At 44.7% G+C, this 27,409-nt stretch overlaps 2 protein-coding genes across 5 annotated transcripts in view; one reads left to right on the top strand and one right to left on the bottom strand.

Annotated features, from left to right (window-relative positions):
- LOC124797890 overlaps positions 1 to 27,409 on the top strand; it is a 481,263-nt gene that overhangs the window by 69,220 nt on the left and 384,634 nt on the right. The window lies entirely within an intron of this gene.
- LOC124799134 overlaps positions 1 to 27,409 on the bottom strand; it is a 147,956-nt gene that overhangs the window by 51,559 nt on the left and 68,988 nt on the right. Inside the window, exon 4 of the mRNA XM_047262671.1 lies at positions 21,753 to 21,820. Within this exon, the coding sequence (XP_047118627.1) occupies positions 21,753 to 21,820 (68 nt within the window). The remainder of the gene's footprint in view (positions 1 to 21,752; positions 21,821 to 27,409) is intronic.

Raw genomic sequence — 27,409 nt, 5'->3', positions numbered from 1 at the left:
GAGCAGTGTGATGAAGTTCTGTGTGCTCCTCTCAGATACGCAGGCCTTACGTTGTCAGAGAAGGAGAAGTTCGTTTTTATTTTTGTGGCGACAACACGCCGAAGTCGTTTCTTCAGTTTCTTAGCTATAGCACAAAACATTTCCACATTGATTCTTGCACGATGAGGGAGGATATCAAGTTGTCCTTAGTTGTGTTTACAGTCTTCTGTTAGAGAGCAGGGAACCAAGCGGAACCAAGCAAGCACACATCTCTGAGTACCCCAATTGGTGGACGAGCGTGTCAGCAATGCCGATGGAGAGGTCCAGTTGTGCAGCGGGACGCTCAGCTGTGATCCGTCGCGCGCCTCGAGTAGAGTGTCCGCACGTTCCTACTTTGCAGGAGTCACTGGTGTGTGCGGCCGGCCGGCATGCGCGAGTCTGACAGGTCTGCAGTGATGACAGGCGCCTCGCCCAACGACTCGCCCTGCTCTTGGTCACAGCCAGGTCTCCGTGGACATTCTGCAAGCTCCTATGAATGTCTGCGATTCTCTGGTTTTCCGCCACAAGAAACTCAGTGACAGCTCTCTGTTTGGAGCGTACGTCTGTCAGTTATTTTCCAATCTCTTACATGAGTAGTTCTTAAAGCCGTGCCAGGAAGCAGAAGCAGGGGCAGGAAATGGCCGAAGAGAGTCGCTACATTCTGATCCTAATTGGCTGAAAGACCTGTAATTTCGTGGATTGGATTGGAGCACGCGAAATCGAATAGTCGGCCGGCAGCCCTCATGAAGAACAGAAGTCGTACGTCCTCTGAGACAGAAGTTGGGGTTTCGTATTAAAAGTGAATTAGTGTCAAATTTAGGAATAGGTTATACAACGTATTACAAATTAAATATGAATGCATAGTTAATTTCAGTGTTTTATCTGATAATACCGTGTGGCTTGGTCACAGTGGAACTCAATTTTCAGACTACACAGGTTGAAGTCTCGATGCTCGCTTGGCGTTGCACTTTTTTATGACTCCTATCACTCCTTTCGCGTACGATAACGTTTTATACAATTGCAAAGATACATCGTGATTCAGAGTGCACGTCACCCTGTACCTCCCACTGTAACTGGCTGGGAAAGTCAGTTCGGAGGTCGCAGGAAGCTGGAAGGATAGCGGCTCCAGTACGACCACACCTGGTGAAGCACTGTGATTGCTAAACAGAGCTTCAGGTTGGGAAGAGCTTTCGTCCTCTTCCTACTCTTCTTTTTCTTCTTCGTCTTTTTTTCTTCTCTGTTGTTTCTATTTTGCACAGTCGTGAACTGCATTATATCAAACCTGTCTTTCCTTCAGCTTCAACTTGTTCATTGTTGCGTTAGTTTTCTGTGAGCCTCGTTTCGTCATTCACGCCTCGCCAGTTTTCGAATTGGGCTCTTTTACGAAATGCTGCTGTGTTTCAAGTTTCCTCTTGAAAAGATCACTTTCCTCGATACTTTCGTTTATGAGGATAGGTTTAACATTTTTAATAATGCACTATCCTACTTACAGTGACGAATTACTTTCCTGGAATTATTTTCTTTATGTCGGATTCCACAACCACTCAGAGGTTATTGAATGTTAAAACTAGGATTCCACCATACTGTAAATAGTTTTTCGAAATTTAAAAATAATTCTTAGAGATCCCCGTTCACAGATTTTATTAGATTGTGATACTGCTCTTTCTCTGTTCCATTACACCACCAAACTGCAATGTTGTAACACTGTTGGAAGTATTTAGGTAACCCTACGAGCGACAGTTCATCGTCTATTGACTAGCATTTCTGCCTCGGGATCGATGGGTCCCGGGGTCAATCCGCGACCGGACCTGACATCTTCTTCTTTCGAGGACTTGGCGTTCGTGTTATCCTAACCAATTCATCTCATCTCCATCGACGCCCGATTCTCCGCAAGTGGCGTCAAATGGAATGACATCTGGCAGGCGTCCGAACAGCCCCAGACGTGGTATCCCGACCAGTGGTGCCGTGTTTACCTGATGTCGTTGACACCTCAGTGCTATCACCTGTGTGAGGCATCAGTTGAATGTCTTCATCGCTCTGATCACTTTTTAAGACCATTCTCAGCTGCAAATTTATCTTTAGGCGAATTATCATACAACTTACACTGATTTTTAACCCGGCCATAAAACGAGATTATTGCGAGTGGCATTTCCACAAAATTTCTTACATAAAAGTGATCATTGTCTGCCTACCGAAAAACGTAAGAGTAATTGTCTTTTATGAAACGTGTCTCGGCCTTGCGTCACCTGCCCACTGTGGGCTGCAGAGGTAACGGGGTACCACGAGAGGTTCGCCAGAGAGGGAACACTGCGTCTCGCGCAACCGAGTGTTTTGGAGGCCCGCCTAGGCAGGAGCAGCTACAGGTGCTGTGTTGTCTCACGAGAAAAGGCCTCATTAAGCGGCGCGGAGAAACCACGCCGGCGGCCAGTGCGAGGACCGGCCGCGGAGAAAGCGACCTCTGCGGGGTCCACGTTGCGCCAGACCCACGCCTCCTTCCGCCTGTATGGCTTATCTCACGGCATCTCACGGCTTCCCATGATGTCTGTGGGCAGTGCCGGTATGCTTATTATCGTGGATAGGAAGGCGTTCCCCTTGAACGAGCAGTGGTAGAGGCGACCTCTACAACAGGTGCTTTCTACACAGATCTGAGAACAATAGGAAAGTATTGTCTCGATTACGTGATTGGAAAACGGCTTTTTCATGCTGAACGTATGAAAGCTATACTAGCGTTAGTTATAGTTTTATCTTACCGAAAAAATAAAGTTACTTAATTATTATTGTTTGCAAAAGTATCACTATCGTCCTGCTACTCATTGAAATCATCTCGCCAAAATACCGTAGCATGTCGCTAGAGTAGCTAAAACAAATGACGCAGCCCATTGATGAAGTGGAGTAGCGTACGGTGGCGTGGGAGGGGAAGGCAGGGGAGGGCGCGGGGAGGGTTCACAGCACTCCTGAACAAAGTCCCTTTGCTCGGCTACGGGCCTGGATCGTCCTGGCCTACCATCGATGAGATCATCAAGCCAACGCTGGTGCAGATTGTTCCACTCTTCAATGGTGGTTCTCCAGGCCACTCCACTCGCCTGTGTGGCTTATCTCACAGCTGCCCACGATGTCTGTGGGTAGTGCGGGTATGCTTATTATTGTGGATAGGAAGGCGTTCCCCTCGAACGAGCAGTGTTAGAGGCGACAACAGATGCTTTCCACACAGATATGAAAAGAATAGGAAAGTTTTTACCCTAGTATGCTGAAAGAACGCGAGTTATCACCACCAAAATGAAATTATCACCGAAATGTTAGTGATACGATCCACTATTGGCTGCAGAATCTCGTCCCGACACCGTAGAACAGTAAGATTGCCCTCAACAACCACGAGAGGTGTAGTTTGAGCAAACGTAATGCCACCTCAGAACATCTCCACTTATACCTTGTTGCACACGTGGGACATAGCGTTGGGGGCGTTCGATATTACCGGATTTCCTCCAAACTAGTTATACGATACTGTAGTGGCCGGCCGCAGTGGCCGAGCGGTTATAGGCGCTACAGTCTGGAACCGCGCGACCGCTACGGTCGCAGGTTCGAATCCTGCCTCGTGCGCGGATGTCTGTGATGTCCTTAGGTTATTTAGGTTTAAGTAGTTCTGAGTTCTAGGGGACTGATGACCTCAGAAGTTAGGTCCCATAGTGCTCAGAGCCATTTGAACCATTTTTCGATACTGTAGTGCCATTGTTACTCTAAGTTACGATGCAGTGTTCCTTCGGAGATTCGTGCATGTACGAGTACAGGATGTAGACACACGGTTGACGACTTAGAGAAGTTTGGGTATGGCCGTTAGTCGTGATCGGGTAACCTAATGCTAAGGCGACTGCTCGCCGTAAGCGGGAAATCAGGGTTCGCGTTCCGGATAAGCATAAAATTTCGTTGACATCATTCCATTACACAGCTGATGGTTGTCCATATTCGCACCTGCGATGCGTTTCAAGAACCAAAACAAGTTGTCTGCGATTATCAGGGTAAAAGCAAATCAGACTTTCGTCCTCAAACAACACACGGCGCCAATCCTGGGGCGTCCACTCTGCATGATTTCGTGCCCATCTGGAGTGCACAGTGTTGTGGTGTACGTCGTCGTCTCCTAAGAGTCTGAAGCGAATACGACGTCCTGTAGCCTCTTCGAACGGCCAAATTCAGTTCTGGAGGACACACCCCGTGGTTCCTTTGACTCCAAACTCGTGCTGTGCTCAACTTGGACGGCCTATGCGGCGTACGTCGTCAACACCAACTGTCAGTTAGAACCGATTCCATATCCGCACCACATCATTTGACTCCTGTGGCCGTAGAGTAGCTTCCGTAACTTATGATGCGGATCCGATCATTGCTCGCGATTGTCCTCCGTGCCGTGATTGACATTCATCCTAATGTTCTACAGACATCTGTAACACGTCCCTACAGGTGCTTTACTTTCTGACCCAATTACATTTTCCTGGAGACATATTGAGTCTCAACTATATCTTCGATAACGGTAGAAGCTGAAGGAATGAATTAAAAGTTTGTGCCAGGATCGGCACTAGAACCCGAGTCTCCTACTTACTTGGCAAATGTTATCCTTTACACCACTCTGGTCTTATAGCTGGCTGGACTACCCCAGTTCTAAATCGCTCCAGGCAAGTGCGGCGATGGTTCCTTTCAAAGGGCACGGCCGACTTCCTTCCCCGTCATTCCCTAATCCGATGAGACCGATGACCACGCAGTTTGGTCTCCTCCCCCAAACAACCCAACCCAACTACCCTAGTCTAGCGCCCTCCCTAACACAAGCTGCAGTTCCCACCTCAGCCTATCTTGATGTTGTGTTCGCTAATGCCAGGCTGCTTACAAGGGAACATCCCCATCGCACCCCCCTCAGATTTAGTTATAAGTTGGCACAGTGGATAGGCCTTGAAAAACTGAACACAGATCAATCGAGAAAACAGGAAGAAGTTGTGTGGAACTATGAAAAAAATAAGCAAAATATACAAACTGGGTCGTCCATGCGTAAGATAGGCAACATTAACTGCAATGTAAGACGAGGAGCGCCGTGGTCCCGTGGTTAGCGTGAACAGCTGCGGCACGAGAGGTCCTTGGTTCAAATCTGCCCTCGACTGAATATTTTAACTTTTTATTTTCAGTTTATGTGAAAAACTCTTATGTTTTCATCACTTTTTTTCGAGTGATTATTACATCCACAAGAAAACCTAAATCGGGCAAGGTAGAAGAATCTTTTCACCCATTCGCCAAGTGTACTAGTTAGGTGGGTCGACAACATATTCCTGTCATGTGACGCTCATGCTTTCACCAGTGTCGTATACAAAATATCAGACGTGTTTTCCTGTGGAGGAATCGGTTGACCTATGACCTTGCGATCAAATGTTTTCGGTTCCCATTGGAGAGGCACGTCCTTTCGTCAACTAATCACACGGTTTTGCGGTGCGGTCGCAAAACACAGACACTAAACTTATTACAGTGAACAGAGACGTCAATGAACGAACGGACAGATCATAACTTTGCGAAAATAAAGAAAGCAAAATTTTCACTCGAGGGCAGATTTGAGCCAAGGACCTCTCGCTCCGCAGCTGTTCACGCTAACCACGGGACCACGGCACTCCTCGCCTGACATTGCCCTTAATGTTGCCTATCTTACGCATGGACGACCCAGTTTGTATATTTTGCTTATTTTTTCATAGTTCCACACAACTTCTTCCTGTTTTCTCGATTGATCTGTGTTCAGTTTTTCAAGGCCTATCCACTGTGACATCTTATAACTAAATCTGAGGGGGGTGCGATGGGGTTGTTCCCTTGTTAGTAAGCTGGAGACCGGCGTTCAAGAACCCGCCTAGCCACAAATTTTAATTCATTACTTCTATTCTAATCGAAGATGCGTTATCTTCAACTGAAATTCTGCAGTCCATAAGAGTGCAGCATTCTAGTCGCAGGTAGCGCGCTCGTGATAACTGTGCGTGTGTTTACAAATAACTTCAGACACAACCACCTTAGCAACACACCTGCAAGAGATATCAGGGTGATACAACTTTTTGCTTGATCTGTGTATAATCGGGTAAATTCAAAAGTGCCGTGATGTAGTGCCCACTGTTTATGATCGTAAGAAATGAAACTGTCTACAGGCGCACACTACCGAAATCTCCTGGCGAGGTTACGGGGGCTGTCAAAACGATGCCTTGCAGGAAGCTGCCCATCAGGCTGTGTTTGCTGCATGACTCGTATAAAGAAACCATTGCGTGGTTTCCTGAATGACGACGATGTGAAACTGTCTACAGGCGCACACTACCGAAATCTCCTGGCGAGGTTACGGGGGCTGTCAAAACGATGCCTTGCAGGAAGCTGCCCATCAGGCTGTGTTTGCTGCATGACTCGTATAAAGAAACCATTGCGTGGTTTCCTGAATGACGACGATGTGATTTTCGAGGTCGAACATTTCTTGAACAGCCAAAATGCAGACTTCTACGAGTAAAGTCACCGCGACGTCATCCATCGATGGGAACAATATGTCCCATTCTAACGCCTCCGTCATTTTTGGTGAGTGAAATAAAGCTTAGGTTAATTGTTTAATTCCTTCAGTAAATGTTTTCTAGAGAATATTTACAGATTTTCAATATAAACGTAGTACAAAGGTAAAGGAAAGAGGCAAAGAACGCAAAAGTTTAGGAAGCTGTAGTTTCCTACCTTATATTGTTTCGTAGTTTGTATGCCAGGAACAGTCATTGTACGCTCTCGTTTCCGTCCTGTTTTGTTCGGTGTTAGACACACTCTTTTCTATATAAGCTCCGTAGGGAGTCAGCATGAAATTTTCACTCTGCAGCGGAGAGCTGATACGAAATTTCTCGGCAGATTAAAACTGTGTGTCGAAGCCAGGCTTAAACTCGGGATCTTTGCCTTTCGCGGGCAAGTGCTCTACCGACCGAACCATCCAGGCACGACTCAGAACCACTCCTCACGGCTGTACTTCCGCCAATACCTTGTCTCCTAACTTCCAAACTTCACAGAAGCTCACCTGCGAACCTTGCAAGATTAGCACTTCTAGAAGAAAGGATATTGCGGAGATATGGCCCAGCCACAGCCTGGGGGGTGTATCCAGAATGAAATTTTCATTCTGCGGCTGAGTGTGCGCTGTAAGTGGTTGCTTATGTGATTTGTGTGTAAGAAGAAGTGTATAACAATATATAGCAGATTCATTTAAATTGTGTACCCGATCATTTATGAAAGTGAAATCATTTGCTAAGATACAAATTCCATTTCCCAAAAGACATTCTTTCCCAAAAGACATTCTTTCCCTAAAGACTGAAATTCATTTAAGAATATCGAGGAGTGCTTTCTAGACTAGATATAGAGACATAGAAACAGTGACATTTAAAGTACATAACATCACGTGAAGTTAAGGTAAGTATTTTCAGCTTTACTTATCGGGGTGTTCAAACAGTGAGCACTACGCCATGTAGGAGTCAACTGTTTAAGGGAACTGAATGCAACGTGTAGTTAAGAATCTCTGGTTTCACGTAACTGTTTGCTAGATGGAAAAAATAAATATTTCGTTTACGAACTTTAACGTGCCTGTCGACAAAGACTGAGAGGGAAAATAACTGTCTTCATAAACCTCTCAACTGGATTTGAATTAAGTAAAGTGATCTGACTTCGCGTAGGCGAGGATATATAACAGATGTAGCTCTTTGCGTAGCGTGCGCGCGTACTGTTCAAACCCCGCACTCAATTAATAGCTCTAAGCTTAAAGCCTTTCGTCCAGCCTCGTCGTCAATCTTGTGTCTAGGAATCCTGCCTGTCCGGTTCGCTAGACAAACAAACAAACAAACAAACAAACAACTCGTATTAATGACTTTTATTACAAAAAGAAAATTACAGGTAATTATTTTTGGCAACCAGAAAGATGTGTCACAAGCAATGGGCGACATACGAAATAGTCCGTCTTTGCAGTGACTGCTGATGTGTAAGTGACGAAAGTCTTTCCTGAACTGCTATCGAAGTGCTTAACGTTGACGCTGCTAATCTTGAATCTGCTATCGAACTGGGCCGCCAGCAGTCGGGCGCGGCGCTTATGTCCTCTTCATCTAGAGGCCGCTGCTGTCGCGTTGTCGTCCTGGAGGGGAGGTCGGTCAGTGTGTGATTGGCTGAGTTCTTCCCACAGGCTTCTCTTCTCTTTCGTTCCCGACTGGCGTGCCGGCGCTTTACTTGTCGAATTTTTTCGGTCTTGGCTCTTCATGTAGTTTCCATTGGGACGATTGGGCCTTGGTTTCGACGTCGTACGCCTATACCCATGTTTGGTCACGTGTTATAATCAACTTCAGCTGGATCGTTGTCGACTTCATTCAGCAGTTCCTGAGTGGTGTCCACGCAACGTCGTTTTTGATCGAAATTCAAATGTTTTGGAACAAACTTTGCTACTACAGGTTTCATGCCCAAAATATCCGAAACAATTGCTTGGCATGAGCCAAAGGATATGTCGACACCATCAGCCACTCTGATGGTGATTCGACAATTTTCCAAAACCATTTTTCTTACTTCTTCCACACTGTCGTCAGTAATCCATGTGCTAAGGCGTCCGGGGCGGTCGTCGTCTTCAACGCCTTCTCGACCGTCCTTGAAACGTTTATACCACTCGTAAACTCTTGTTTTACTTATAGCAGAGTCTCCAAAAAGCACAGTCAACATTTCGAACGCGGTGCTGCACTTGATTGCAAGCAAAATTTAATGCAAATTCTTTGATCCATCTTTTTCTAAAGTAAACATTCGCTGAGCATTCGAAAACACGTACACCCTTTTTGACTGTCAACAATTAACTAAATATTGAAACATGCAAACACACATCAGGAGCCTGTGGATAACAAGATTAAAACAAATTGAAAATCGAATTATAAAGTCGGCGAAATTAAAAAAATTCCCGTCACTTTTTGATCACATCTCGTATGTACGCTGAGAAGAAACTTATGTACAATCAACACGCTCGTCATATGGAGTTAAGAATGAGTAAATATGAAAAATCAGGTGGTTTTTCAGTCTACACTTGACTGGTGTATGTCATAGCCGTAGACGAAAGCAGCTGTATCGACACTTGAGATTGCGATCGCGGTATTACCTGGAAATGCGGTTTCCGTTCCCAGAGCCGTTTCAAAGCGTACGTCCTCGAGTTTAAAACGCGAGGAAAGCAATAACAATAATGTCATGTTTCAGTACAGTCGTTAAAGGAGAAAGGGAAGTTCCTGCGAATAATTACGACAGACTTGTGTGCGTCATGGTTTATGCAAATCGAGAGTGTCCTGAAAAGCCACCTCTGCGCCTGGCCGAAAGACCTGCCCGGGAAGGCCGGGGGAACAAGTGAAAGGTAGAAAATATCTTGCATCCGTTCGCAAAATGTGGGAACCTCGTAAGGTCCAGCGCGTAGTCGATTAGGGGTCACTCGATACGCGGAGATAAGCCATCTCGTGGCGGCAGAGCAGCGATTGTGGGGGGCGTGTGCGCCGGCTCTGGCTGTGCACGCGCCTGCGTTTGCGTCACAGAGTCACGTTTAAAGAAAAACAGAAGAACGGCGACGGTGGATTATTATTATAACTATAATGTTCGCCTGCCTATCCGTTACACGGTGGATTACATAAAATGCCCTATCTACCTTGCAGAAATACCAGGTTCTGTCAATAATATACACTACTGGCCATTAAAATTGCTACACCAAGAAGAAATGCAGATGATAAACGGGTACTCATTGGACAAATATATTATACTAGAACTGACATGTGATTACATTTTCACGCAATTTTGGGTGCATAGATCCTGAGAAATCAGTACGCAGAACAACCACCTCTGGCCGTAATAACGGCCTTGATGCGCCTCGGCATTGAGTCAAACAGACCTTGGATGCAAGGTACAGGTAAAACTGCCCATGCACCTTCAACAGGATACCACAGTTCATCAAGAGTAGTGACTGGCGTATTGTGACGAGCCAGTTGCTCGGCCACTATTGACCAGACGTTTTCAATTGGTGGGAGATCTGGAGAATGTGCTGGGCAGGGCAGCAGTCGAACATTTTCTGTATCCAGAAAGGCCAGTCGTGCCGGTCGTGCATTATCCTGCTGAAATGTACGGTTCCGCTGGGATCGAATGAAGGGTAGAGCCACGGGTCGTAACACATCTGAAATGTAACGTCCACTGTTCAAAGTGCCGTCAATGAGAACAAGAGCTGACTGAGACGTGTAACCAATGGCACTCCATACCATCACGCCGTGTGATACGCCAGTATGACGATGACGAGTACACGCTTCCAATGTGCGTTCACCGCGATGTTGCCAAACACGGATGCGACCATCATCATGCTGTAAACAGAACCTCGATTCATCAGAGAAAATGATGTTTTGCCATTCATGCACCCAGGTTCGTCGTTGAGTACACCATCGCAGGCACTCCTGTATCTGATGCAGCGTGAAGGGTAACCGCAGCCACGGTCTCCGAACTGATAGTCCATGCTGCTTCAAACGTCGTCGAACTGTTGGTGCAGACGGTTGTTGTCTTGCAAACGTCCCCATCTGTTGATTCAGGGATCGAGACGTGGCTGCACGATCCGCTACAGCCATGCGAATTAGATGCCTGTCATCTCGACTTCTTGTGATACGAGGCCGTTGGGATCCAGCACGACGTTCCGTATTACCCACCTCAACCCACCGATTCCATATATTGCTAACAGTCATTGGATCTCGACCAACGCGAGCAGCAGTGGCGCGATACGATAAACCGCAATCGCCATAGGCTACATTGCGACCTTTATCAAAGTCGGAAACGTGATGGTACGCATTTCTCCTCCTTACACGAGGCATCACAACAACGTTTCACCGGCAACGCCGGTCGTCTGCTGTTTGTGTACGAGAAATCAATTGGAAACTTTCCTCATGTCAGCACTGTATAGGTGTCGCCACCGGCGCCAGCCTTGTGTGAATGCTCTGTTAAGCTAAAGATTTGCATAACACAGCATCTTCTTCCTGTCGGTTAAATTTCGCGTCTGTATCACGTTATCTTCGTGGTGTAGCAATTTTAATGGCCGGTAGTGTAGTTTGTGAGGGTATGCTTTTCCACTTTCCTGGCGTCACTGGCTTTGGTTTGCTTACCTCGCGGCTTCTTATGTTATCTCGTAGATCTCGTCCCGATTGACTTTTTCTCCATGTAGGCGCAGGATTCGATGTGCAGACACGAAACTATACTAAACTGAAGTGACAGCACGAGAGAAAACCCAGTGTTACGAAATAGATATATCAAAATATATTATGACACCTGATTTTTCATTCGTTAACGTTTAGCGGTAATCAAGAAACACAAGGTGTAGGCTGCTTCCGTTCATTCATTAAATCAAATGCCGCTGAAGCTAGGTGTGTTCAGAGCATCGCAATAGGACACAATCTAATGATTCACCGTATTACAAAATGTTCAAAATTTCACACGGCCGTTCAGTAAGTCACCGTTCGACACGAAAAATGATTTTCGGTAACTCTTTACATTATACCGTCTAAAGCGCGTGTTGCGTTTGTTCGTATGTGGTATAACACTTCTAGTGTGTTGTTGCACACAAACGTTCTCCGAGGCACTGCCAACTGCGGAAAGTAATTATCGGTATCGTATTCCATTCGACCGCCCCAACAAACAGCAACAGTTAGGCGCCTGCTTATTCAGTGCACGCTTCTGATTGGTCCTTCGTCTTCCACCAATAACGACGAAGCTGAAACGTTCTTCTCATTAGCGTTTTTACTTTAGTAAATGACTTTATGAAATTATTATTAACTTTCTATCAGTCAACTAATGTTGACGATATGACTAAGGAGCAGAGCAGTGTTCAAATAGTAAATATTAACTAGCAACATTGGACTGCTTCGGGCCACGCTCAGCATGTGATTCACGGCTGTCTATATGATATGGTCACCGCTAGCAAGCGCTTTCCCACTCTCTGTGAAATCGCATGCAGCGCAACTCGGTGCACGGTACTATACTACCTTACTGCTACAGAATGTTCTTGCAGACCGATAGCAAGCGGAAGTAACATAAATACGTAACGTAGGCGAAGAATGTGGCAGAAACGCCACAGCTGCTCAGCACCAACTCAAAAGACTTTTTGCGGGAAACTCAAGACATCAGAGGCACCACAGCAAAAGGTCCGTTGCAGGCGTTATTCAACACCTTTACTCGCAAGTAAGGCGAAAGAGGACAATATTATGGAAATGGAAGAGGATGTAGACGAAGACGAAATGGGAGATAAGATACTGCGTGAAGAGTTTGACAGAGCACTGAAAGACCTGAGTCGAAACAAGGCCCCGGGAGTAGACAACATTCCATTAGAACTACTGATGGCCTTGGGAGAGCCAGTGATGACAAAACTCTACCATCTGGTGAGCAAGATGTATGACACAGGCGAAATACCCTCAGACATCAAGAAGAATATAATAATTCCAATCCCAAAGAAAGCAGGTGTTGACAGATGTGAAAATTATCGAACTATCAGTTTAATAAATCACAGCTGCAAAATACTGACGCGAATTCTTTACAGACGAATGGAAAAACTGGTAGAAGTGGACCTCGGGGAAGATCAGTTTGGATTCCGTAGAAATGCTGGAACACGTGAGGCAATATTGACCCTACGACTTATCTTAGAAGCTAGATTAGGAAAAGGCAAACCTATGTTTCTAGCATTTGTAGACTTAGAGAAAGCTTTTGACAATGTTAACTGGAATACTCTCTTTCAAATTCTGAAGGTGGCAGGGGTAAAATACAGGGAGCGAAAGGCTATTTACAATTTGTACAGAAACCAGATGGCAGTTATAAGAGTCGAGGGGCATGAAAGGGAAGCAGTGGTTGGGAAAGGAGTGAGACAGGGTTGTAGCCTCTCCCCGATGTTATTCAATCTGTATATTGAGCAAGCAATAAAGGAAACAAAAGAAAAGTTCGGAGTAGGTATTAAAATTCATGGAGAAGAAGTAAAAACTTTGAGGTTCGCCGATGACATTGTAATTCTGTCAGGGACAGCAAAGGACTTGGAAGAGCAGTTGAACGGAATGGACAGTGTCTTGAAAGGAGGATATAAGATGAACATCAACAAAAGCAAAACGAGGATAATGGAATGTAGTCAAATTAAATCGGGTGATGCTGAGGGAATTAATTTAGGAAATGAGACACTTAAAGTAGTAAAGGAGTTTTGCTATTTAGGGAGCAAAATAACTGATGATGGTCGAAGTAGAGAGGATATAAAATGTAGACTGGCAATGGCAAGGAAAGCGTTTCTGAAGAAGAGAAATTTGTTAACATCGAGTATAGACTTAAGTGTCAGGAAGTCGTTTCTGAAAGTATTTGTATGGAGTGTAGCCATGTATGGAAGTGAAACATGGACGATAACTAGTTTGGACAAGAAGAGAATAGAAGCTTTCGAAATGTGGTGCTACAGAAGAATGCTGAAGATAAGGTGGGTAGATCACGTAACTAATGAGGAGGTATTGAATAGAATTGGGGAGAAGAGAAGTTTGTGGCACAACTTGACTAGAAGAAGGGATCGGTTGGTAGGACACGTTTTGAGGCATCAAGGGATCACAAATTTAGCATTGGAGGGCAGCGTGGAGGGTAAAAATCGTAGAGGGAGACCAAGAGATGAATACACTAAGCAGATTCAGAAGGATGTAGATTGCAGTAGGTACTGGGAGATGAAGAAGCTTGCACGGGATAGAGTAGCATGGAGAGCTGCATCAAACCAGTCTCAGGACTGAAGACCACAACCACAACAGTAAGGCGAAAGAATTGGGAGAAGCAACCTCGATTGTTACCTTGATAAAAGGTTGGTTGTTATAGCATATTGGTTGAATCCCCCCGCAGATGTTGGTTGATTCTGGTACCCAATCAGTAAGGGTCTTTCTTACTCCGTTCGTGTCGATCCCTTCCTTGCAACGTGTCTACGTTATATCGTCAGTGTGTTTAGTCTTGATACTGTCATGAGTACGATTAGTTGATGGCGATGAACAAAAGGATGGCGGTGAACCGCGGATCTGTCACATATCTTTATCCTCACGAATGGTACCGAGAGAGCTGTAAAGCTTTCCTTTAAGTTAGCCATAGCTGGCCGAGAACAACAGCAAGTGACACTGACACTGACATCATATAGTCACCTTCAGACACTTCAAGCTGACAGGTACCAGTTACAAGATTGATGGGTCATAACTAGTCAGTCGTGTCATATAGGTGTTTAAAACTAGCCGTGTGTAACGATAAGAAATGAAAGACCACACACGCCCTTTATAGGTAATACAAATGACACTGTGATTCACTGATAGGATATTGCGCACTTGCAGTTACCTACACAACAAACTGCATACGAAACACTTAAACACTTATACGGACCACTGATCAGGTGTACGGGACCCATATCAGGTCTTAAAAAATGGACATCGAGCATAAAATATACAAAGAAGACTGGCACGACAGCGTGTAAAAGAAATTTTGAACTGTCTTAACTGATAGACACTCGAAAAGTGGGCCGTACAGAAAGGCAGAAACTACGCATATTTTGCAGCCCTCTTCATACGTATCTCATTGAGATTATTGTCGTTGTTGTACCGGTCTTCAGTCCAAAGACTGGCCTCATGAAGCTCTGTGCGCTACTCTGTTCTGTGCAAGCCTCTTCATCTCCTGGCAACTATTGCAACCTACATCCTTCTGAATCTGCCTATTGTATTCATCTCTCGGTCTCCCTCTACGATTTTTACCCTCCGCTTCCCTCCAGTACAAAATTGGTGGTCCCTTGATACCTCAGAATGTGTCCTACCAACCGATCCCTTCTTATACTCAGGTTGTACCACAAATTTCTCTTCTCACCTTCACGTTAAGTTACGTGATCTACCAATCTAATCTTCATACAGAAAAAAATTAACATCTCGCAGAGAGGCGAACAAGCAGTCATTCTTTCCATGCTGCATCTGTGAAAGGATCGGGAAGAAACAAAAATGTATGACATGGGTAAAATTACTTTCTGCTGATTCGTACGGTGTAGCTGTAGATAGATGTTGTTAGGTGGACGGTTCTTACGTATTACGCGATTGACACTGTAGCTAGCAAAACTTTTGCAGGTTTTTAAGCACTCGTCCGGTGAAATGATCAACTGTTTCTCTGACCACGAAACACTGTGAAGAGTTCTGAGGTTCAACCGAGGATATTGACGCATAGTTCAGTATCGAGGAACTTTACGTCACCATGTCTCCTAGTTTGCTGCCCCTTGCTTCCTTCTTTCACCAACATGTTTCGAACTGTCTACCACCTGCTACGAAGCAGTGAAGATTGTCTTCGGAATGTTGCTCGTAACTGACAAATCTAGCTTATGTACTGATGGTGCCAAGAACAACGTAAGGGTTAAATGAAAATTACGTTTCAAATTGTAGTGTCGTAGAAGTGTGTGACCCGGTGGTTGAGTGGATAAATGTCGGACTGTAGATCGGAAGGTCCCGGATGCAATCCCAGCCAGTTGATGCTAGATTTTTTTGGTCAGTTGTCGCATCTTTTATTGACATGAGAAATGCCAAGTTGCTTCGTGGTTTGGAGTCCACGTTAAATAAATTGTATTTTCCCGCAAAAATGGTTGTATATGTCAGTTCAGAGACTGGAGTATGGCGAGGACAAACAACCTCCAATATTACCGTGCCTGGTGAAGCGCTGTGGTAGTCAAACGAACCTTTGCATTGATGACAGCTTTGCCTTTTACCTGTAGACTTTTCCTAAATACATGTTTTCTGAAAAGTTGTTGGTGACTTTTGTTGGGAGCCTGTTATAGATCCAGTTTAAGTGTTGGCCATTTGTACGCCAAACCACTGCAGTTCTCGGACTAGTTTCCAACCTCCGTCCAAGCCGCTGCTCCTGCTTCCACCTCCCACGTGACGCCTCCTCGCGGATCGGCTGGGCCCACACAGCGCCAGTTCCTGGTTGCCGCCTGTTCTGTTGCATAACCCCACACCCAGACGCCGCTGCGCGCGCTGAGATCAGCTCACCACACGTCACTCACCTTTACCCGACAGAACGTCTAACTTGACTAATATTTTGTCATTATATTCAGAAAATGAGCAGTGGGTATGTTTCCCTTGTTTCCGGAAAAGTAAACACATAATACATTTGTAGTGTTGGCGGAAGCATCAACACCGTGTTACGAGAGGAGGCCAAAATGCACGCTTTTTAGCTCACGCAGACTGGCGTGAGGAGGGAAGAACTATACTGACGTGAGTTCTGGAACATGACAAGGAATTAGAATTCAGAAAGCGGACGTAAGTAGTTTGATACTTGACTTTAATCCATTAATGATGAACGTCGCCCTTGACGGTACATGATTCACGATATTGTCTGTTCAGAATTCATTCTAATTACTGAATATGGCGCCTTGCTAGGTCGTAGCAAATGACGTAGCTGAAGGCTATGCTAAACTATCGTCTCGGCAAATGAGAGCGTAAGTAGACAGTGAACCATTGCTAGCAAAGTCGGCTGTACAAAACTGGGGCGAGTGCTAGGGAGTCTCTCTAGGCTACCCAGAGAGGTGGCGCAGTGGTTAGACACTGGACTCGCATTCGGGAGGACGACGGTTCAATCCCGCGTCCGGCCATCCTGAATTAGGTTTTCCGTGATTTCCCTAACTCGCTCCAGACAAATGCCGGGATGGTTCCTTTCAAAGGGCACGGCCGACTTCCTTCCCCGTCCTTCCCTAACCCGATGAGACCGATGACCTCGCTGTCTGGTCTCCTTCCTCAAAACCAACCAACCAACCAACCATCTCTCTAGACTAGACCTGCCGTGTGGCGGCGCTCGGTCTGCAATCACTGATAGTGGCGACACGCGGGTCCGACGTATACTAACGGACCGCGGCTGATTTAAAGGCTACCACCTAGCAACTGTGGTGTCTGGCGGTGACACTACAACATTATTTTCGGCTCAGTCAGCTCGAATGTCGCTGGACACCAGACACCTTCCTTGGTTCACTGTAAAGCTTTATCTAAACGACTACATCGCTCACGATAAGTGATCCATAGATACTAATACCACTGCTGGTCCCGGCGGAGGTTCGAGTCCTCCCTCGGGCATGGGTGTGTGTGTTTGTCGTTAGGATAATTTAGGTTAAGTACTGTGTAAGCTTAGGGACTGATGACCTTAGCAGTTAAGTCCCATATGATTTCACACATTCACACACATTTGAACATTTTACTAATCCCAGCGCCAGTGATCATGGCTGGCTCTGAGCACAATGGGACTTAACATCTATGGTCATCAGTCCCCTAGAACTTAGAACTACTTAAACCTAACTAACCTAAGGACGTCACACAACAATCAGTCATCACGAGGCAGAGAAAATCCCTGACCCCGCCGGGAATCGAACCCGGGAACCCGGGCGTGGGAAGCGAGAACGCTACCGCACGACCACGAGATGCGGACAGTGATCATGTATCAGGAAACTAACACCAAACGAAATGTATAGTTTTTAAGACAGTCAGACCACATTGAGAATTCCAACTTTCGTCCAGGTATCTTGATTTCGATTTTTCGTGGTTCTGTCAGATGAATCGGGCAAGTGCCTGGGATGGTTTCTTCAACAATGGCGTAGACAATTGGATTTCCTACGTGAGTTCGTTCACTGTCATCTACCTCACCTCTAGAGGAACATTTAGCTCAAACTTTTCTTACTTATTTCCAGAGTTACATAGAGAACAGTAAATAATTCTGTCTGTTGTTGTTGTTGTGGTCTTCAGTCCTGAGACTGGTTTGATGCAGCTCTCCATGCGAATCTATCCTACTGCAGCCTACATCCTTCTGAATCTGCTTAGTGTATTCATCTCTTGGTCTCCCTCTACGATTTTTACCCTCCACGCTGCCCTCCAATACTAAATTGGTGATTCCTTGATGTCTCAGAACATGTCCTACCAACCGATCTCTTCATCTAGTCAAGTTGTGCCACAAACTTCTCTTCTCCCCAATCCTATTCAATACTTCCTCATTAGTTATGTGATCTACCCATCTAATCTTCAGCATTCTTCTGTAGCACCACATTTCGAAAGCTTCTATTCTCTTCTTGTCTAAATTATTTATCGTCCACGTTTCACTCCCATACATGGCTACACTCCATACAAATACTTTCAGAAACGACTTCCTGACATTTATATCTATACTCGATGTTAACAAGTTTTTCTTCTTCAGAAACGCTTTCCTTGCCATTGCCAGTCTACATTTTATATCCTCTCTACTTCGACCATCGTCAGTTATTTTGCTCCCCAAATAGAAAAACTCCTTTACTACTTTAAGTGTCTCATTTCCTAATCTAATTCTCTCAGCATCACCGGACTTAATTCGACTACATTCCATTATCCTCGTTTTGCTTTTGTTGATGTTCATCTTGTACCCTCCTTTCAAGACACTGTCCATTCCATTCAGCTGCTCTTCCAAGTCCTTTGCTGTCTCTGACAGAATTACAATGTCATTGGCGAACCTCAAAGTTTTTATTTCTTCTCCATGGATTTTAATACTTACTCCGAACTTTTCTTTTGTTTCCTTTATTGCTTGCTCAATATACAGATTGAATAACATCGGGGATAGGCTACAACACTGCCTCACTCCCTTCCCAACCACTGCTTCCCTTTCATACCCCTCGACTTTTATAACTACCATCTGCTTTCTGTACAAACTATAAATAGCCTTTCGCTCCCTGTATTTTACCCCTGCCACCTTCAAAATTTGAAAGAGAGTATTCCAATCAACATTGTCAAAAGCTTTCTCTAAGTCTACAAATGCTAGAAACGTAGGTTTGCCTTTCCCTAATCTAGCTTCTAAGATAAGTCGTAGGGTCAATATTGCCTCACGTGTTCCAACATTTCTACGGAATCCAAACTGATCTTCCCCGAGGTCGGCTTCTATCAGTTTTTCCATTCGTCTGTAAAGAATTCGCGTTAGTATTTTGCAGCTGTGACTTATTAAACTGATAGTTCGGTAATTTTCACATCTGTCAACACCTGCTTTCTTTGGGATTGGAATTATTATATTCTTCTTGAAGTCTGAGGGAATTTCGCCTGTCTCATACATCTTGCTCACCAGATGGTAGAGTTTTGTCAGTACTGGCTCTCCCAAGGCTGTCAGTAGTTCTAATGGAATGTTGTCTACACCTGGGGCCTTGTTTCGACTCAGGTCTTTCAGTGCTCTGTCAAACTCTTTACGCAGTATCATATCTCCCATTTCATCTTCATCTACATCCTCTTCCATTTCCATAATATTGTCCTCAAGTACATCGCCCTTGTATAGACCCTCTATATACTCCTTCCACCTTTCTGCTTTCCCTTCTTTGCTTAGAACTGGGTTTCCATCAAAGCTCTTGATACTGATGCAAGTGGTTCTCCTTTCTCCAAAGGTCTCTTTAATTTTCCTGTAGGCAGTATCTATCTTACCCCTACTGAGATAAGCCTCTACATCCTTACATTTGTTCTCTAGCCATCCCTGCTTAGCCATTTTGCACTTCCTGTCGATCTCATTTTTGAGACGTTTGTATTCCTTTTTGCTTGCTTCATTTACTGCATTTTTATACACTCCTGGAAATGGAAAAAAGAACACATTGACACCGGTGTATCAGACCCACCATACTTGCTCCGGACACTGCGAGAGGGCTGTACAAGCAATGATCACACGCACGGCACAGCGGACACACCAGGAACCGCGGTGTTGGCCGTCGAATGGCGCTAGCTGCGCAGCATTTGTACACCGCCGCCGTCAGTGTCAGCCAGTTTGCCGTGGCATACGGAGCTCCATCGCAGTCTTTAACACTGGTAGCATGCCGCGACAGCGTGGACGTGAACCGTATGTGCAGTTGACGGACTTTGAGCGAGGGCGTATAGTGGGCATGCGGGAGGCCGGGTGGACGTACCGCCGAATTGCTCAACACGTGGGGCGTGAGGTCTCCACAGTACATCGATGTTGTCGCCAGTGGTCGGCGGAAGGTGCACGTGCCCGTCGACCTGGGACCGGACCGCAGCGACGCACGGATGCACGCCAAGACCGTAGGATCCTACGCAGTGCCGTAGGGGACCGCACCGCCACTTCCCAGCAAATTAGGGACACTGTTGCTCCTGGGGTATCGGCGAGGACCATTCGCAACCGTCTCCATGAAGCTGGGCTACGGTCCCGCACACCGTTAGGCCGTCTTCCGCTCACGCCCCAACATCGTGCAGCCCGCCTCCAGTGGTGTCGCGACAGGCGTGAATGGAGGGACGAATGGAGACGTGTCGTCTTCAGCGATGAGAGTCGCTTCTGCCTTGGTGCCAATGATGGTCGTATGCGTGTTTGGCGCCGTGCAGGTGAGCGCCACAATCAGGACTGCATACGACCGAGGCACACAGGGCCAACACCCGGCATCATGGTGTGGGGAGCGATCTCCTACACTGGCCGTACACCACTGGTGATCGTCGAGGGGACACTGAATAGTGCACGGTACATCCAAACCGTCATCGAACCCATCGTTCTACCATTCCTAGACCGGCAAGGGAACTTGCTGTTCCAACAGGACAATGCACGTCCGCATGTATCCCGTGTCACCCATCGTGCTCTAGAAGGTGTAAGTCAACTACCCTGGCCAGCAAGATCTCCGGATCTGTCCCCCATTGAGCATGTTTGGGACTGGATGAAGCGTCGTTTCATGCGGTCTGCACGTCCAGCACGAACGCTGGTCCAACTGAGGCGCCAGGTGGAAATGGCATGGCAAGCTGTTCCACAGGACTAAATCCAGCATCTCTACGATCGTCTCCATGGGAGAATAGCAGCCTGCATTGCTGCGAAAGGTGGATATACGCTGTACTAGTGCCGACATTGTGCATGCTCTGTTGCCTGTGTCTATGTGCCTGTGGTTCTGTCAGTGTGATCATGTGATGTATCTGACCCCAGGAATGTGTCAATAAAGTTTCCCCTTCCTGGGACAATGAATTCACGGTGTTCTTATTTCAATTTCCAGGAGTGTATTTTCTCCTTTCATAAATTAAATTCAATATTTCTTCTGTTATCCAAGGGTTTCTACTAGCCCTCGTCTTTTTACCTACTTGATCCTCTGCTACCTTCACTATTTCATCCCTCAAAGCTACCCATTCTTCTTCTACTGTATTCCTTTCCCCCATTACTGTCAATTGTTCCCTTATGCTCTCCCTGAAACTCTGAACAACCTCTGGTTCTTTCAGGTCCCATCTCCTTAAATTTCCACCTTTTTGCAGTTTCTTCAGTTTTAGTCTACAGTTCATAACCAATAGATTGTGGTCAGAGTCCACATCTGCCCCTGGAAATGTCTTACAATTTAAAATCTGGTTCCTAAATCTCTGTCTTAACATTATATAATCTATCTGATACCTTTTAGTATCTCCAGGGTTCTTCCATGTATACAACCTTCTTTCATGATTCTTGAACCAAGTGTTAGCTATGATTATGCTCTGCGCAAAATTTTACCAGGCGGCTTCCTCTTTCATTTCTTAGCCCCAATCCATATTCACCTACTATGTTTCCTTCTCTCCCTAATTTTGTCTAATATTTCAAACTTCGAGAACATCATTGTCAGAGCAATATTTAATATTTTATTCATTACTGTAATTTTCAGCAATTGTAGTGTATAGTAACGCGTCATAGAACCAATATAATAGAACTCTTTAACACTTTATTCTCGGGCAACATACTGAATCAGAGGAACTGCTTGTTGACGTTGTTGTTGTTGTTGTTGTTGTTGCTGCTGCTGCTGCTGCTGCTTCAGTCATAAAACCGATCAACCCTAAGGTTGATTTCGTGGTCTCCACTCCCGTTGCTTGCCAGCTGAGCATCATTGCTGCATTTAGTATCATCGACGGCCTGCCTTATGTACTCGTTCTGTGACTACTCTTGTTATTCTATCCTCGCACCACCCTTCAGTTACTCTTTTCAGCGATGCGTCGTGTAGTAAGACGTGCCGAACCACTCAGGTTCTTTAGTTCCTTAAGTACATTGTTTGGTATTCTTCCTCACTAATCTGCTGCATAATATCTTCAATCCATCTGTTCAACAGTTCCTTGCAATACATCCGATCAGCGACTTATGCTCGTTAATTTCTGTGTGTTAGTCTAAAACCTCAGTGAAAGTGAAGAAGATTTACAGGAGCTGCTGAATGGAATGAACAGTCTAATGAGTAAAGATTATGGATTGAGCGTAAATCGAAGAAAGACGAAGAAAATAATGATAATTAGCAGAAATGAGAACAGCGAGAGACTGGTAGTATCAAGTGTAGGCCTTAATTTCACGAAGAATAATCTGAGAATGTACGTTTTGGGCACAGCATTTTATGGCAATGAGGGATGGACTCTGGAAAAATCAGAACAGAAAAGAATAGAAGCATTTGAGATGTGATGCTACAGATGAAGCTTGATAATTAGGTGGACTGATAAGGTAAGGACTGAGGCGGTTCTCCGCGGAGTCGGGGAGAAAATGAAGAAATGGAAAACACTGACAGGAAGAAGGGACAGGATGATAGGACATCTGTTAAGACATCAGAGAATAACTTCCATGGTACTAGAGGGAGCTGTATAGAATAAAAAAAAGTAGAGGAATTCAAAGATTGGGATACATCCATGAAATAATTGAGGACGTAGGTTGCAGGTGCTACTCTCAGATGAAAAGTGTGGCACAGGAGAGGAATTTGTGGCGGGACGCGTCAAATCAATCAGAACACTGATGACTCAAAGCAAAAAAGAAAAACACCGTCATGTAACAGCTTTGTGGTAGTGCGTCTACGTGCTCTAACCTGACACGCAGCGGCTGCTAACTGCCAGTTACCGCTGACTTCATCTTCCTCCCGCAGGTTCTTGCGTAATATCCATTCTCCGCCTGGTTGTAAATGGCACGGACTCCGTACTCCGAAGGTAATGTGAAAGGGTGGGAAATTTCTCATTGGATAAACAGTGCTGCTCATTTGTAAGGCTTGGTAGCAACAGCTCATACATACCAACAACAGAGGCTGCGCATTTGAAGAGCATTTCAAGACTGTGATGTCCTGCCGTAGAACTAGGTTACTAGTTTGGCTGCTTAGTATTGTACAAAGATGGGGATTCCATACTATTATCTTATTCTGCTTTGAAACTTACCAGTTACTCTAGCACGCCTTGAACACCAGGAATACCGGACAGACTGTGCATTTGGGAAGCTGTATTACCATTATTCAGTAGTGCGCTCTATGTTGTTATTTTCTGTTTATTTGCTGTCATAGTCCCACATATTTCAGAAACATTTCCGGTCAGTACTGTCATTGAATTTATTTATTTTACAATCTTGATTTCGATGCGTTTGCTTTTTTCAAGTGATAACTCAATTACATCGGTCAGTCCATCCGCACCGTTTCCGACCGCTTTGCAGAACATTGACGGCATATTAAAAAATCGAGGACTAGAGGAATCTGGAGTTGCTGAACACAGCTTCACAAACAAACATAAACTACTGTTTGACGATACAAAAGTTTTGTCCCTGGATCCGTCATACAGGGATGCATTAATTAAAGAGGCTGTAGAAATAAGAATGTGTGAGAAAATCTTCAATCGTGACAACGGATACAATCTTAGCGGTACCTGTTAGCGAGCTCTCGAAGCAGAGAAGAGCCAGAGATATTCATCGCAATGTTTACGCTAGGCGGGTGCGGTGGCGCCACCAGCGCAGACGTTGACACCATCTGCGACACCATCTGCGACAGCATGACGTAATAACCGACCAATCAGAAGTCGTCTATGGGCTATATAAGGCCACCACAGCAGCAATTTTGACAGTCAGTTACTCCTGACGAAGGCGATGGAGGTAGCCGTCCAGAACTCGAGGTTTTACCCTGAATTGGCCAAGAATGTTTTATTCAACAGTGCCGTCGCGAAAGACTTCATTCTCATACAAGTCGACATGAAGTTCGTCCATATAAATTCTTTACTGTGGAGAAAACACTGCTCTTGTGTTCAAAAAATGCCTCTAAGCACTATGGGACTTAACATCTGAGGTCATCAGTCCCCTAGACTTAGAACTACTTAAACCTAACTAACCTAAGGACGTCACACACATCCATTCCCGAGGCAGGATTCGAACCTGCGACCGTATCAGCAGCGCAGTTCCGGACTGAAGCGCCTAGAACCGCTCGGCCACAGCGGTCGGCTGCTCTTGTGTCCAATCCCGTGTATGTATTTGACTTCATGTGTGAAAATATACACAAATTTTTCGTCGTCTGTACTGTTAACTGGAGACGTAAGACTTCATATAATAATTACTGTCGGTTTAAATGCAAATACTGTACATGCACCAGGTATGACTGGTGACAAGAACGCAATCTTTGCATTAAGCTGAATAGGAATTATCATGTAAAGTGTTACGTCCTCCTTTGATACAGATGGAGTGAAAGGTATGTATATGATTAGACAGGTGGACGCTACAAACACATCTCATGTTATCGCTCCAAAACAGAAACCTGACGGATTCCTAATTGTCAGGCGTTTAAATACCGTAACAGTCAAGGTGGAACATACTGTCATTTTATCTGAACTATATTTGTATGTAAAACGGTGGACTACTTACAAAGACTGTACGGAATTTTTCCGTCGATGAATGTATTCACATTCGTCCCATTGAAGTGTATTGATGAGCTTTAGCCGAATTCTTAAATATTTTCTTAAAAAAAACTTTGAAATGCTTGATACATATGAACTGAGGGAAAGGAATGAAAGAGAGAGCCGCCTGACTGTGTAGCCATGTACAGAAGTAAAGCATGGACGATAAGCAGTTTTGACAAGAAGAGAATAGAAGCATTTGAAATGTGGTGCTACCGAAGAATGCTGAATAGTAGAGGGGTACATCGCGTAACAAATAAGGCCATACCGAATAGAATTGGGTAGACAAGAAAATTGTGGCACAACTTGACTAAAATAAGGGATCGGTTCATAGGACACATTGTGAGACGTCAAGCGATCACGAATTTAGTACTGGACGGAAGCGCGCGGGGTAAAAATCGTACAGGGGGACCAAGAGATGAATATAGCAGACAGATTCAGAAGTACGAGTATGAAAAACGTTGCAGTAATTATTTGGACGTGAAGCGGCTTGCACGGGTTAGAGTAGCGTGGAGAGCTACATCAAACCGGACTGAAGACCACAACACATGTATTTATAGAAAAATGAAACGGCATTGGCTAAGTTTGTTCATTACCCTCACTCTCAAAGTCTGAGTAGTCTTGACCAAAAGTAAGTGGGAAAAGTTTCTTCCATCTCACACAACGTTGCAAAGCTGCGTGTAAGTACGTACAAGGCTGTTGCAGATAGGGCTCTATTATTCGAGGGTACTACTTCGATAATGACCACCCATAAACTGGCGCTTTTCCCTTAAAGTTACTTGTTTTCAAAACAATCTCCTCACGGACAATCGCAATCATACGAGCATTTCCATTTACGACACCATTCTACGGTTCCACGAAGTCTCCTGTTTGCTACAAGTTGCGCGTCTGGTGGAATGCGAGCGCAACTGTCAACAAGCTGATAGGTGAGTTCTACTCTGTCTGGACACAGCCACGATCCGGCGAGTCGATAGATCAAGGAAAGCTTCCTTTCTACCAATTTTCATTAATTGCTTTGGTCACTGTGTGTAAACTTACTTCCTAAATAAATATCTTTCGCTTCTTCCGCAACTGTAAATCCAAATTCTTATGATGAGCAGGCCACTTAAATTTCTAATACCGTGCATCAGTTCTGTCTTTGTATTTCCTTGATCAAAATAATGTTCTAAACAGGTCTGCAATTGTTTTCAACAGTACTCTTCTTAATACGAGCTTTTCTTTCCTGGCCGGCCAGTGTGGCCGAGCGGTTCTAGGCGCTTCAGTCTGGAACCGCGCGACCGCTACGGTCGCAGGTTCGAATCCTGCCTCTGGCATGGATGTGTGTGATGTCCTTAAGTTCGTTAGGTTTAAGTAGTTCTATGTTCTAGGGTACTGATGACTTCAGATGTTAAGTCCCGTAGTGCTCAGAGCCATTTTTTGTCTTTCCTAAAAATCTACCTTGTAAATGCTGAGCATTTAAAGGAATCAGTGTGACAAGAAATCACCAACAATAAACCGCAAAAGTCGTAAGAGATGAACATCGTGTAATCAATGATAAATTACACCGGAGTATTACATAAAGTAATTAAAATTGCATGATAAGAGACTCTTAATGAACAGAATAACTTTTTACAGTCCTTGTTTCTTTGTCTTTTTTCATGCGGATCATGGCACGCGTTATGAAACAGATGGTAGCTTACTTGCGCTAGAAACGTAGAAGTATCGTCAGTGTTAGTTCCAAAACACTGTTAGCCGACTAAAACGATTGAAAAGGACTCTCATCAAGTAAATATAAAGCAACTGCTAATGCTTTACTGATTTTGACTGTAAAAATAGCTGTCGTATTCTCTCTGTATTGAAACTTGTTTAATATTTGAATACTTATTCCGCTCAACTAAATTGCCGTCAATCAATATAGTTGCTGCTTTGCTCTCGTTCAGTTAACAGACCACCATATACATAGTTTGCACCGCCTCCCTCTTTCCTTATAGATAATGCACGTATGAACACACACTCAAGCCAGACAACAAATGATTAATGTTTAATAACAATAATAATAATAATAGTAACAAATAATTCGTCGTCTCTAATATAAATCTATGATACAAAATATCCAGTTTATAGTTCTATTGTAATAAATCTTTAAAAGTTCTGTCAAGTGACGAATTTAATTGACTATACATGTATGGAATTTGTATGGTACTAGACTGCAAGAGGAATTATAGTGTCTGCATGTTACACTAAAGCTGGACTGGTTACTGTTAACTTGAGTCTATTTTTCAAAGCTTTGCACTGCAAGTTTAATTTAAATTTTGTTATTGCATTCATTACTGTATATATATATTCTGAGTTTCAATTAATCCACTTGTCTAAATCGGTTTAGTGATACTCGCAGTATCCGGAGTCGTCGCAAAAACACTTATATTATTATTATTTTCCCGTTTGCTGCCAGATGTATTCTGCGATTGTCCTACCTCTGGCCGTTGACTGCTGCAGCATATCGCTGGACAGCTCTGCCTCTGCTGGGACGAGATGGCTGCAAAAAAGGCGGAGTTTCCAGTTCAGATTTAATAAAATTAAGCTGAAAATCCACACAACCAATACTCCGCTCAAGTCGACAATTAAATGTTCAGGAAACGCTTTCCGTAGGTCACAGGACAGTTCCTGAAAGAGTTTGGCGTGGGTATTTTCACTAACACACATCTTTCAGCAGTGAGCAACCGCACTATTTAAACATTTGATGATGAACTGCT

This window comes from Schistocerca piceifrons, chromosome 5, assembly GCF_021461385.2.
Source record: "Schistocerca piceifrons isolate TAMUIC-IGC-003096 chromosome 5, iqSchPice1.1, whole genome shotgun sequence".
Classification (NCBI taxonomy): Eukaryota; Metazoa; Arthropoda; class Insecta; order Orthoptera; family Acrididae; genus Schistocerca; species Schistocerca piceifrons.
This window is presented reverse-complemented; position numbering and strand designations above follow the sequence as displayed.